We start from the raw sequence: 14,124 nt of genomic DNA on the forward strand, positions 1-14,124 counted from the left end.
CCCAACATTTAGGTTAGGGCAAAATTTAAGTACGGAAATATAATATTTTCTTAAACGTAAGCAATTGGGCAATTTTGGACGAAACCCTAAAAAATAGAAGATTCATCGTCATCCCCAATCGAGGGTTTCAAGTGTGAAGAACCGAAGCTTTATCACCATCATCATCATCTCATTCAGTTCGCCAAAACCCTGTTTTCAATTTAGCAGTATAAACTGCAACGAAGTAGAAATCTTATTCCTTTACCTAATCGGCGGCGGAATCCGGTGGAATGGGGAGAGAACTCCAAAAGCAACCTCAGCAAGAGATGGCCTCCGCCGTGGAGCAGTTGCTCGCCGTGAATCCTTACAATCCCGACATTCTCCCCGATCTCGAAAACTACGTAAACGAGCAGGTCACTTTCCCATCTCTCTCCCGTCTTTTCAGCTCAATTTGTGTTAGTTGTTATCATCTCCTTGGTAATTGTATTTCAGAATTGTGAGAACTCTTCTCTTATTTTAGCTGGGATAAATGTTTGTGTTCCAGGTCTCGTCAGAAACGTACAGTTTAGATGCCAATCTATGCCTTCTTCGTCTCTACCAGGTAGCTACCCTAATACAATTCTAGCTGTAAATAGATATAGAATGTATTTTAGTAAATTCTTTTGGAAAAAAGAAGTCAGATCCCAACTTCCTCCATTGTGGTTGTTGCTGGATGGTTTTGTCATTGTAATCCTTAAGTTTTAATTGTTGTTGTGTTTATGTATTTTTAGTTAACTGTCATTACTTTAAGATAAATTAGGATTTAGAATGTATTTTGGTGCTGCCCATTTAACGCATTGGACTTGAACCTTAAGCGTTTTGATTGTTTAGTCTCTTTGTTTTCCCTCATTCATATGGTCTGTCTTCTAAAAAATTGATTATTGTTTGATTTACAGTTCGAGCCAGAGAGAATGAGCACCCAAATTGTGGCTCGCATTCTGGTGAAGGTATGCTTTCCTCTTTAATTTTTTTGTCACCACATTTTTTGAGGAATTCAATTGCTGTATCTTCTTCATTCAGCTTAATTGAAGTTTATATCTGATTTGTGAATAGGCTCTGATGGCAATGCCGGCTCCGGATTTCAGCCTGTGTCTCTTTTTAATTCCAGAACGTGTGGTATGCATTAAATCTTTCATTGTTCATCAACCCCTTATTTTAAGATGTCTTCCATTTTAATTCTAGAACAAGTGGTATGCATTAATTTTTATTGTAGCTTGCCATCCCTTAAGTTTCTTTCAATTCTAATCTTATTCTTAGATCTTCGGGTCTTTGTAAATTTGATTGATCTGTAAAGTGAACAATTAGGTTGCTCATTTATTCCTCGAGAGATCAAACTGTTCTGTGTACCCTTTATTGACACTAGGGGAACAAACCACATTAAACTTAAAGGCCTCAATCATTAATTATCATTAAAATGGGAATGCCCCAAAACCAGTAGAGGAGGTAGCCCAAAGGAAAATATTAAAGTAAGCAGAGCACTTAACCAACAATTTCCTCTGAAAAAGAAAAGGATAATCTTTCAATTTCATTCTAAACTAAAACATTGTCGCCGAGCATTTTCACATTTTCTGCTTGTTATTTCTTGTGCTTTCTAATCTTTCCCCTTAATGACACATTTTAAATATATTAATATCAGCAAATGGAGGATCAATTCAAGACTTTGATTATACTTTCCCACTATTTGGAGGTATGCAGGTTCCTTTTTGTTTTTCTTCTTTTATTCCCTTAACTTGATCTTTTAGCAGCATGCTCATGCCAATTTTATGACTTTTTTTTTTTAATTTTTAATTTTTATCTTTATTCATGTGTAGACTGGAAAGTTCCGTCAATTCTGGGATGAAGCTGCCAAGAACCGTCACATAGTTGAAGCTGTGCCAGGTACTTAGGAATTATAAGGAACTTGTTCTCTTATGCAGTATTTGCTACTACCTTTATAGTCTCTAGGATGCATCCATTAGTGTGTAACGTGTGAGTGGCATATTCTCTCAAGAGAATGCATTTGACTGACCCGAAGAAGAATTGAGATGTTTGAAGGGAAGTTTCCCCATGTGTCTTGAGTTTGAGCCTTCACATGAAAAACCTTACAAGTATATAACTTTTCTTCACTTATTATGTTTCCTGTGGTCGGCTTTATGGTGCAAGAAGTCTTACTTGAGTTGTTGAATTGAATGTGCCACAATAAATCTAAAATAAAATGTATATTTTTAGCTGGCAGAACTATTTTGTTTGTATATAGACCAAGGCGTGTTTGACTTTTCCTGATATGAAAATATGATGCAGGTTTTGAGCAAGCAATTCAAGCTTATGCTGTCCATGTTCTTTCCTTAACGTATCAAAAGGTTCCTAGATCTGTGCTTGCGGAGGTATGGATTTATAAAGCATTCATCTGCCATTTTACTAATCTTGGAGTTGATTCTTCAACCGTTATTGTATTTTTTCGTTGGTGTTTCGGAGTATATGTGGCTTGACACCCTACCCTGCTAATGATGTTACGGTCGATAATTTGTCATTTTTTTTCTGCTGTTTGCTACAAATTCCAAATATCCTTGTATTGTTTATTCTCTTTCTGACATGCTATAGAGGATGCCAACCAATCGACCCCAACTCGTCTCTTTTTGGAATTTTTGCTTCAATCAATACTTTTTAATGCAATATGTTCAATATTCTGTTGTGTATTCTAAATCCTTATGTGGGATGTTACAGGCAATCAATATCGAGGGCCTGTCGTTGGACAAATTCCTTGAGCACCAAGTTGCAAACTCTGGCTGGATTCTTGAGAAAGGTGGGAAGGGCCAACTTATTGTTATACCACCCAACGAATTCAACCATCCTGAACTGAAAAAGAAATCCTCCGATAGCATTCCCTTGGATCACATTACTCGCATCTTTCCGATCCTTGGCTAACTAACCCGGTCACCGGTAACTAATGTTGTTACATCTATACATTCCGAATTTGTTCGCGTTCCTTTCTTTTTTGGGACTACTGTGAGGCTGCTGCTATATTATTGTCCAATTTTCCATCTATGCCATAGAATGAAGAGATTACCTCGTAGGGCAGTTAGTCTGATGTTTATATTTTGTACTTCAATCATAACATTTTATGGTCATAAGGTCATGAAGGGCATACTGAGGTGATGAGACGAGGCGCTTTGTATGTAGCGTATGGCTCTCCTAATTTTGAGAAGTGTTTTTGCATAAAATTATTATTGTTTGTTCTTTTGGGTATTGCAGACTTGAGTTCCTCTTGGACCATAAGATTTCTTTTTTGGGTAGACATTACTAAGCATTTTGTTTTAAAATCACTTTGAAGGAAAAAATTGTAGGCTAATGTAGTTTTAAGAATTTCTGATGACAGATTAAAAGGCGCACTTAAAAAGGGCTTTTAGATGAAATATTCAAGTTGGTTTTCTTTCAAAAAGTTCTTGTTTCCTCTAAAACAAACTAGGCATCTTAAAAGCCACCCCTCTGCTTAATATGCATTAAATAATTGTGTGAAAAACACAAGTTGCAAATTTTTGTTTTTCTGAAAAATGATTTTCTAATGAAAAATTTTCCTTTGTAAATGAAAAGAATGTATGAAGTTGAGTGTAGAAGTTCTTTTTTCTTGTAACCTTCGAACTTCAAATATCCAGCTACAAATCATTTACTATTGTTTTTTGTCTTAGCAATTTTTAAACTTGAAATGGTTAGTTTCAAATCTATTTATGCATGTTTTTATACGATTTAGGGTGATTCTATACATGTTTTTAGTAAGTCTTTTAGTTAATATTTTTTATTTCACAACTATGTCACAACAATAGTATTAAGTTTCTGTTGACATTATATTTTTTATTGGTTGAATTATTATTTTTATTATATCGTAGTCTACAAAACACAAATAAACTCATTAAAATGTCACTAATATAAATATTTTTAGAAATATTCATCAAAATCTATGTTTGATCAATATTTTTATTAATTTTTTTGTAAACTTAAAACATCAATATTTTCATCTACATAAGTATTTTAAATTTTGTTCATGATATGTAACAATAATCTTCCAACTTTCAAAGTTGAAAACCTTAATTCAAAATCATTTTTGTACATGTTTTAGGCGTTTTAGGGTTCTTATACATGTTTCAGCAAGTTTTTTCAGCTTGCAACCATCACGCGACATCTCGTAATAAACGTTCAATTTCCAAACATAAAAAGCTTAAATCCAAAGAATTTTTATACACATTATAGATCTTTTAGAATTGGTTTATTGATATTTTAGCAAGTTTTTTAGTTAGTGTTTTTCATCTCACGATATCTTACAATTATCTTTCAACTTTTGATCTTGAAAAGCAAGTCTTTTTGTTTGTACATGCTTAGGTGTTTTGGAGAGGCTTCCACATGTTTTAGGTTTCTACTCATTGTTTTTCTTAAATCTCAACCGCCGGAATTATTTTTTCACTTCCAAACTTGAAAAGCTTACCTAAAAATATAAGGAAAGAGAATGTTTGGCATAAATATGAATAATTATAATTGTAAATATAACAAAATCTGCTGATAGACTTTTGTGGTCTTAATGATAAATTAATATTTGTAATATGGTCTATTGATGATAGACTTTTATCATTGATAGACTCTGACATGTTTTACTATATTTTTTTTTTTTTAAAAAAAATCTTGTTATATATACTAATACTTTGAATCCAGTTGATATATTTGCAAATTGTCTTGAAATATTAGTTGCAACTATTGTCGAAGAAGCAGCTTTGTTCAAATCGTCCTCATTCGAAAGAAGGCGAATAACTGTTATGATCTCGGCTTTTTGTGAAGGAATGACTTCATCAATCTCCTTATGGTTTTAGGGTTTTTCTTTACTAAGGGGCTATTTGGAGATTTCATGTTTCCATTTGTCCCAAAACTCTTCATTCAAAGAGTTCATCCTATTTTTGATAATTTCCCATATTCCACCCAGAATATTTATAAACAAAAAAAATATTTGTCATTTGATTTGTCTTGCAAGCTTTGAACTCAAATAATAATAATAAAATAAATAAATAAATAAATTGTATTGGAACTATGTCAACAACTCAACATTTTTTATTTACATGTGTTTATGAACTTTGCTGTAAATGTTGAAAATTCAATTTGTTTTTTAAGTTATGAATCATGGAAGTTTATTTTATCAATGTTTCTTTTTTTCTTTTTTAATTAACTTCAACGTCTAAAGAAAATCCAATTTTTATAATTATTCAGTTTGAAAGATATTTATTATTTTAAAATTATATATTTTTGTATTATTTGTTGCTATATTAATGCAATTTTAAATTTAAAATAACAAAAAAAAAAAAAAAGTCATTTTCAAATATAACAAATAAATAAAATCATCAAATATTTGTATAGTTTATTTGAATTTTTTTTAATATATTTTGTAAATAGTTTTAAAGTTTTGCTATTAAACTATTCCTAAAAAAAATGTGATTTTTTATTTAAAAAAAAAAACCAAATGACATCCATTGCCAAGATATATTTACTTAATGGATAAATATAATCATGGGATGTGTATTAAAAAAAAGAGTGAGTATTATTCTCATTTATAATTTATAGAATAAAACATTAGACATATTTTACTTTCCAAAAACATCATAATTCTAATTTTCACAATTATATCTTTTGAATTTTCTCAACTCTCCCACTATACATTCATTTTGAGTAAAAAAAAATCACAATTTAAGAAATGAGTAATAAAATGCAAACAAAATTAAATGAGTTATTTGGGAATTTTCAAGATAAGAAATAAAAAATAAACTTAAATAGTAACTAAAAGTATAATCAAATAGAGTTATAGAAAAGGAAAGGGATATAATTTAAAATTATGAACTAAACAATTCATATTAACTAAAATTTAAAAATTAATATGATTCGTTAGGGTGTGAAACATCTTGTTCTGTTCAGTTATTTATCAACTACTTTTCATTCAAATTTAAGTCTATCTCAAATATTATCCTATCATATTTTAGATTAATTCACAACAAATATAAAATGAATCAAATTAATTGTTATCCTTATAAAGTTCAAAAAATGTAGATGGAGCCAAAGAAAGACAAAAATTTGTAACAATATTTCATAAAAGCTGAACAAATGTGATTCTTTGTGTGTACGTTTATGAAAATACATCTATTGAATACGAATATTTCTACATAACTAAAATATAAATTTGAAAATAACACAAAAATATTTGTTAATGTTGAAAAGAAATCTATTAATCTAACACTGAATCAAATTTTAAACTTCGAAATACTACAAATATCTCTTTTTTTTTTTAAATATATTTACTAATGAGTAGAAACTAAAAAATTGAATTTGGAGATAACAATCGTACCTTTTCGTTTAAGAAAGTAAATTTATAGAATATCATAACTTCATTCTGACATGATCCACTAATTTATCTACGAAGAACGGAAGGTTCTATCTGAACACAATCATATAAAGTTTTGAAAATGGAGATTAGGAAAATAAAAACGAAAAGGTTTTTGATTATTTGAAAAATGATACTATGGGAAGGGGTGTTTTTGATTGGCGTCAAAAGGGATCTCTCATTATGAAAAATAATAGACATTTTGATTGAAAAATAAAACATGAACAACAAATATCATTAATATGAATAAAAAGGTACTTTTTTTTGTCTCTAGTTTTTTTAGTTTAGTTTCCATTTTCTTCCGCTTTTAAGTTTGATTTCATAGGTTTTAGATCAACAGACACATGCATGTAACTAAGACAAGAGGCTCGGGTTTAAATTTCCTGCCCCAACTTATACTAAAAAAATATTTTAAGTTTTACATTTTCAACTTTAATTTTTCCGTGAAATATTCACGTTCAAGTTAACGTTAATATTAACTCAATTAAGTTAATTAAAAGCAAAACTATAAATGGAGAGATTAAAAATCTAACATTTTAGAATTTATGAATCAAACTTAATTAATATATTTTGTCCAGTAAAACTAGCACCAATTTTGAAAAATCGTATCCATCTCTTCCTTTTCTAAAATATTAAAAATTTCCGATTGTTTTGATTTTATATAACTATTCTTTTCTTCTATCTTCTTTTCAAATCCTATATCAAAACTTAACTAATTTTAAATCACCTTTTATTCAATTTCTCAAATCTTTTATTATGAGTTTACATTTTATTCAATTTCTCAAATCTTTTATTATGAGTTTATAGGTTCATAATTAAGTTATCAAGATTACAGTAGAAATCTTCTTTACAACTACAATTTTATATAAAATTTGACAAAATTATAATAGAAAATTTTACGAAACTTAGTTGGTAAAAAGATTTGGTTGAGATCTCAATTCATCCCAAATAAAAATGTATCGAAAAAGTCCAAATTATCTATCTTTTAGGGTTTCTCGATATAGTTTTACTCGATAAGATTATCAAATTTTTAGGTATAATTTTATCTGATGAACCAGAATCCATAATTTTTTTCAGACATGCACCCAGAAAATCCAAACCCAAAACAACCGAAACAATTTCCCAAAAACCTATTAAAAGCCGTTTCATACCAAAATTAGTTTAAAAATTATAAATATTTTGACGATTTTATTTATTAATTCAAATATATATATATATATATATATATATATATATATATATATATATATATTCTTTTTTTTAATAGACTGAAAAATATAAAAAGGAACCGAGAAAATCGAAAAAGAAAAAATAAAATAAAACAAAAGATTGCTTGAATCCTCGAAAGAGATTCATCGGTTCTTTCCCATTTCATCCCGCCATCGTCGTTAGTTTTCATCGATTTCCCTCGAGCTCAAGCCCTAAACCTAACAATTCATTTCCTTCACCTCAATTCTTCTTATCACAAAGGTACGCCAATTCTCCCGTCTTCCCTTTCGCTTCCCTCTCATATTTTCTAGCTTCCTATGCCGTTTTCTTGTTCTATTTTATACCGACGACGAAAAGAAAAAAAAAACCCTAAATTTCGAATTAAGCTGCACGGACGACTCCTATTTGTGTAAGTTTTTTGAACTTCTAATCCACCCCATTTTGTCTTTGATGATTTTTCTCCCAACATTTGTATATAGAAGTCGAAAGTGAGGATTTTTTTTAATTCCTTTGAAAGAGAAATTGGAATTGTTGTTTTTTGTAATCGGTTCTTGTAATTTGTTTACTGACGGTTGGTTTTGATATTAGTTATTGTAGTTCATGGCTACTTTAAACGGGAAAGTTACATATTCTTCGCTTTCTAATGTTGGGAAGGTGAATAGAGTTCATAATGATGATGAAGATTGTGATTCTCCATGGGCCATGCCTAATGGTAATTTGCCCTTTCAGAACTCGAAGTTTTCTGCTGAATCTGAAGATTTTATTGAGGATGAGTATGAGTATGATTCAAGTGATGAGTTTGATATTCCTAAGCAAAATAGTATGCGTCCCGAGGTGAATTTAAAGAATGTTTTAAATGGGATGTTTGCTCTATTGACTGGTGTGAATAAATCTTCAGATGTGTCGTCAGATAAACAAATTCCCAGTTCGAATGTTTCGTTTCTTGGTTCTGAAAAGAACGGTGATACCTATTTGCACTCCTCGGTGTACATTCCTAGTGCCCCACCTCTTCTTGAGCCGAATACGGTTAATTATACTGCTTATAAAGATGTTTTGGAGGCTGAGCCTCCAGAGTGGCTTCCAGATAGTTCTTCTTTAATTTGTATGCAATGTACTGCTCCTTTTACTGCAATCACTCGTGGTAGGCATCATTGTCGATTTTGTGGAGGGATTTTCTGCCGAGCCTGTTCGAAAGGGAGGTGTTTGATGCCCGTTAAGTTCAGAGAGAGAAATCCACAGAGGGTATGCGATGCTTGCTATGACAGGCTTGATCCTTTACAGGGTGTACTTATTAACAGCATTAGCAATGCTGTGCAAAGGGCGAAACATGATGTGATGGACTGGACCTGTTCAAGAGGGTGGTTGAATCTCCCTATTGGTTTGTCCATGGAACATGAGATATACAAAGCATCCCAAACGCTAAGAGGATACTTCCAGGTGCGCTTACTATGCAACTTAGTTGTTAAATGAAGTTGGTATAACTTGAACTGCCATATATATTATTATACTCTGTGGGATCGATTATTATACTGTGATCTATTGGACGGTGGTTTGGATATTCTTTTGTGACATGCTATTTCCTGGCTGTTGAATTGTACAGGTCTCTAGACTAAATCCTGAAAGGTCTATACCTTTGGCTGTACTGAAGGGGGCCAAAGGTCTTGCCATTTTGACAGTTGCTAAAGGCGGTGTGTTGGTTGCTTACAAATTTGGCACTGGTTTGGTAATTGCCCGAAGGTCGGATGGTTCATGGTCTGCTCCTTCAGCTTTAATGTCTGTTGGATTAGGATGGGGTGCCCAGGTAAGACTTCTAATTCAAAGTTCTTTTACATTTGTAGAATTTCTGGAAGAATTTTCAATCTTTAGAAATGGTTAAGCTCATTTGTAGGATAGCTTGGCCGTAAGTTTTGGGTTTTCGTCTGTTTTATGAGATGTAGAACAAGGCCTTTTGACTCAAATCACAAGAATCTTGTGTGCATATGGAGTTCTGAATTACTTATATTTTTGTTTACTTTAGATTGGTGGTGAGCTCATGGATTTCATAATTGTACTTCATAATTCAAAAGCTGTTAAGACATTCTGTAGCCGAATGCACTTTTCTCTTGGTGCTGGGTGTAGTGTCGCTGCTGGACCTGTTGGTAGAGTGTTGGAAGCAGATCTTCGAGCTGGAGATAGGGGTTCTGGCATGTGCTATACATATAGCTGTAGCAAAGGTATCCTGATTAGATTGTGCATTTTCTGTTCTACTTAGAAGGCTTTTGACACCTATGTTATACCAAAACCTAAGTAGATCTCCATAAAGATAGCATATTAGATCATTGAAATAGCAGCTGCCCATAAACTTTTAGACTTTTTCGAAGTCTAAAACTATTTCGTGAATCATGCAGGATTTAGTCCTTAACTGCTTGTTCTGGTGCTTAAAATATTTCCTTTATGATGACATATATTACAAGTACAAATGTCTTGATTCGGGTCGTGGTAGTCAATATCACTACATCTTCGACTCTTATTTTGTCTTTAGAGGTGTGTGCCTTGTTGTGGCTCCTGGTCTGCCAGGATCACGCTTTGTTGTGAGTGAAAGGAACAATAGTGATAGAAATCCCAGTGAGGTTCCATGTTTCTCTTTGGGCTTCACTATCGAAGTTTTTGTGTAATTATTCTCTAGGTAACATATCCTATTTAGCCGAAAACCTTTTCTCTAGTGAGTTCTATTTCTTTGTGCACTTACTTGATTTTTTGTATGTTCTTGTATTCTTTCATTTCTTCTGTCACTTGTCTTTGACTTCATATACTGCCAGAGTAGACCTGGATTTGTTCTATAATTTGTCTTGAATTCTAAAGAACAGTATTACCTTTATTTAACGATTATTTCACACTGACATGCTGGAGATGGTAACTGATGCATTCGCTTACTTATTGACAGGGGCATTTGTGGGAGTTTCATTGGAAGGAAACATTGTAGCAACAAGGATGAGCACAAATCTATGCTTTTATGGCGATCCATATCTAACCACCTCTGACATTCTGTTGGGAACAGTCGAGAGACCAAGAGCTGCAGAGCCATTGTACTCTGCTCTTGATGACTTCTATTCCGTTCTGCAATGACCAAACTCTCCTTGATGTACAGCAGACAGGTATCTCCATGGAAGCTCTGATCCAAACCTTATACTTTCATAGATTGTAAATGATCATACATCCAAAAGTAGAAATATTATTATTCTTTTCTATTCTCCACCTTACACAATAAGAATTGTAATGCTGTATAAAGTTGGCTTGGTTTATTCTCGTGTAAATATATATTTTATTGCAACTGAGTTTGATTGAAATGGTTAAAATCACTTGGTTTTGCATCATTAAGGGTGTGTTTGGGGTGGGGTTCTAGGGGGAAAAGAATTAGAAAATTGGGTCAACCGTGTTTGGTTCAAGGAATATGATAAATAATCATAATCCCTAAATAACCCTATTTTATCCTATCTTTACTTTCTTATAACCCTACATTACCCTACTCAAATAACCCAACCGATTCTTACTCGTCGATGCTATGGTCAGTTTGACACTTTACTAAATTGACTATGGTCGATTCGATTCAAAGTTGATTTTGTCAAAAAAAACCAACTCCGATCGATCAATGATCATCCTTACTATATATTGATTGGTCAATGGAAATTTAGGTGTTTAGATTATTCATTTTATAAATTTCACAAAATATTGGTTGTACACAATTGGAGAATATAAATTGATATAGTTTAAGATTTAGACTAGTTACCAATCCATTAATATAATTTATAAAACCAAAATTTAGGAGTATAAATTGATATGGGCCAGAATATATATATATATATATATATATATATATATATATATATATATATATATAACGACATAAATAACAAAGTAAATTATAATGAAATAAATAATATATGGGCTTAAGGATTTAACAAGAGATTTGCCTACATTGCAATGGACATGATGATTGATGAGAAAGGGAAACAAAAGCCATTTCCTTGCAGATTAATTGCTTGGGGCAAACATGTTTGTAATGAACAAAGCCCCCAAATGAGCCTATACACATGGAAGCCCACGTCAAAAAGGAAAAATTACACATCCTCAATCTTTGACATCAGTGACCCCTTCAGCTGAAATTTGGAACCGTGCTTCAGCCTCAGCTAAACATGGAGAACTTATCACCTTACAAATCCGCTCCTCCCCTCGTCCTTTACGTAGCGCAAGCCTGCAATAGAAACATAATTGGTTGAAGGTAACCACATTTTGAGTTCATAAACATTTGAGATGAGGATTCAATCCTTTTATCCTTCGAGTAAAAGGTATAACATTTTTAACTAGTTGAATTACGTTCAAGTTTGCAAGAATACCTTTAAATTATTAATAAACATTAATACTTTAGATTAAAAAATTGAGTATCTAGTGAAAATTCAAATTCAAAAGTGTTCATGAAAGTTAGGGACCAAATTGAAACAAGGTGTTTTTTCCATAATTTTATTATAGTGTGACAAACCTTGTTGTAGAGGCATGTGCCATGATGTTTCCACCAATGGGCTTAATTTGAGGACCTGCAAAGATTGCTGAACCATCTACCTGTGCAACCACTTGATTTGTAATGACCACAGCCACACCAAACTACAACCACAACACATCAGGAGATATTACTCTTGTGAATGGTAAGAAAAATGCAAAATGTCTCATTCTTGTACTTCATCTTTTGGCCATATAGAAGAAAAGTGTATTTACCTCATCTGCCAACTTTTGGAGACTTCTTAAGAACTTTGCTAGATGCATTTGCCGGGCCGAAAGTTCTCCCCTTCCTGAGAAATCTGTTCTGTAGAGAGCAGTGGCACTGTCGACTATCATGAGAGCAAACCTAAATATAATGTGAATGGATCTCAATAATTTATTTCAATCAAGACGATCAATTGCATTAGGTTTAAAAAACACTATATTAGTGTTAAGTTATATTAAATACATATCCTCATACAAATTATGTTAACTACCTTGTTTCCACCATCATTGAAGCAGCTTCCAGTAAAAGCCTTGATTGATGATCAGTGTTATAAGCTCTAGCATAGGCCACATTCTCCAAGACATCAGCACCATTGAGTCCAAATCTGCAACAACCAATATCACACCATAAGCTATTTTGATAACACACACAGAACAAAGTGACACCTAATCTCAAATGTATCCTCATCGTACCTATCTGCAATCTGTAAGAGCCTCTGCGGTCTAAATGTTCCCTCAGCATCAATATACATCGCCTTTCCCTCTCCACCACCTTGATCCAATGGGAGCTGATCGTCAATTCAAAATGCCTCGGAAATCAGAAACATGTCCATTGATAGAAATAAACTAACAGATTCCATTGCCGAATATAGTCCTATTATACATGTTTAAGCTGAACTCGATAGCAAACGACGTTTACAGGAATGGAATGAGTGACTCACTTGGCAGGTAACGCAAAGTGTGTGACAAAGCTGTGTTTTGCCAGAACGGAACTCCCCATAGATCTCAGTTATGGATCCTGTCTCAATTCCCCCTGAAAAAATGGTGTAAAATTTAAACTAAGCAAACCATAAATGGCAATAACTCTGGCCAAAGAAGCTTCAATCAAACTCAAAAGCTCTACAAGAAAGCAACCTTCCAGAATCTTGTCAAGCTCCCTTGACCCAGATGTTAATTGAATAATCTCTAGCCTCTGAGCATGAAGTTGGCCAGCGCTTGTGAAACCCAATGGCACAATCTTGGAAGCTATTGAGAATGAATCTAGTCAAACAGAGAGGTAGACGAAACAAGCAAATGGAAAAATGGAAAATTATGAACAGACGAAACACACAGAACAAATTACATGCCTGCTTCAATAATTTTATCAACTTTAGCTTCACTTATGCCTTTGATTTGAAGCAGTTCTTTCCTGGGAGAGTATGCAACAGACTCAACAGTACACAAACCGGCATCTTTAAGCTTCTTTACGTCCATTGCAGCAATTCCCGATGCCTTCAATACATCAAAATTGCTTAAAATTCTAAAATCGTTACTAGGAAATGATAAATCCCAAATCAAAACCCGACTCATGTAACCAAATTTGAGGACAAATAACTCAATCCTACAATTAGAAAGAAAATTTCGAATTCAAAATTCATTGAACATTTGGGAATCGATGGATACAACAAAAAGAAAAAAAAACCCTAATTTTCGTGATGCAGTGGCATAATGGGTACCTGAAGCTGCTCAACGGGAAAAGGGCCATGCTGAATTTCATCGGCTTCCTCTTGTTCTTCAGAGGGCTTCTGGTTTCTTTGGCGCTCCATGATCAGATACTGAGCAATCGACCAACAAATGAAAGAATCTGTTCAATGCAATTCCGACCCACTACCCAGAACCAGAAGAACTATGGAAAATTGTACTGAGGAAGTGAGTTGAAGCAAAAATGGTGGAGGGAATTTGGGAAATTTGAAGAAGATTTGTAGAGGCGCCAAAAAGAGTGGAGAGTGGAG

General features: G+C 33.0%; 3 protein-coding genes across 5 annotated transcripts; 2 read left to right on the forward strand and 1 right to left on the reverse strand.

Moving 5' to 3' along the window:
• LOC103492400 (eukaryotic translation initiation factor 3 subunit K) lies at positions 1–3,234 on the forward strand. Its single transcript, XM_008452750.3, has 8 exons — positions 1–392; positions 524–580; positions 915–965; positions 1,072–1,134; positions 1,655–1,705; positions 1,830–1,896; positions 2,299–2,381; positions 2,722–3,234. Exons 1-8 carry the CDS (start codon positions 270–272, stop codon positions 2,920–2,922), a joined length of 696 nt encoding a protein of 231 aa, XP_008450972.1. The 5' UTR covers positions 1–269; the 3' UTR covers positions 2,923–3,234.
• Positions 3,235–7,701: 4,467 nt separating this feature from the next.
• LOC103492401 (uncharacterized) lies at positions 7,702–10,972 on the forward strand. 3 transcript variants are annotated; one of them, XM_008452751.3, is made up of 5 exons: positions 7,702–7,876; positions 8,204–9,052; positions 9,216–9,416; positions 9,633–9,828; positions 10,539–10,972. In XM_008452751.3, the coding sequence occupies exons 2-5, from the start codon at positions 8,216–8,218 to the stop codon at positions 10,718–10,720; spliced, it is 1,416 nt and encodes a 471-aa protein (XP_008450973.2). In that variant the 5' UTR covers positions 7,702–7,876; positions 8,204–8,215; the 3' UTR covers positions 10,721–10,972. The 3 variants fall into 3 exon arrangements, with proteins under 3 accessions (XP_008450973.2, XP_008450976.2, XP_008450974.2); XM_008452754.3 differs by having other exon boundaries at positions 7,715–7,876; positions 8,213–9,052; XM_008452752.3 differs by having other exon boundaries at positions 7,716–8,024.
• A 530-nt stretch (positions 10,973–11,502) lies between these two features.
• Positions 11,503–14,124, reverse strand: LOC103492402 (DNA repair protein RAD51 homolog). The gene is made up of 9 exons (XM_008452755.3): positions 13,849–14,124; positions 13,480–13,624; positions 13,268–13,378; positions 13,075–13,166; positions 12,827–12,921; positions 12,625–12,738; positions 12,365–12,494; positions 12,132–12,253; positions 11,503–11,846 (listed from the first exon to the last, which is right to left on the reverse strand). Exons 1-9 carry the CDS (start codon positions 13,936–13,938, stop codon positions 11,723–11,725), a joined length of 1,023 nt encoding a protein of 340 aa, XP_008450977.1. The 5' UTR covers positions 13,939–14,124; the 3' UTR covers positions 11,503–11,722.

Source organism: Cucumis melo, chromosome 2 (assembly GCF_025177605.1).
Source record: "Cucumis melo cultivar AY chromosome 2, USDA_Cmelo_AY_1.0, whole genome shotgun sequence".
NCBI lineage: Eukaryota > Viridiplantae > Streptophyta > Magnoliopsida > Cucurbitales > Cucurbitaceae > Cucumis > Cucumis melo.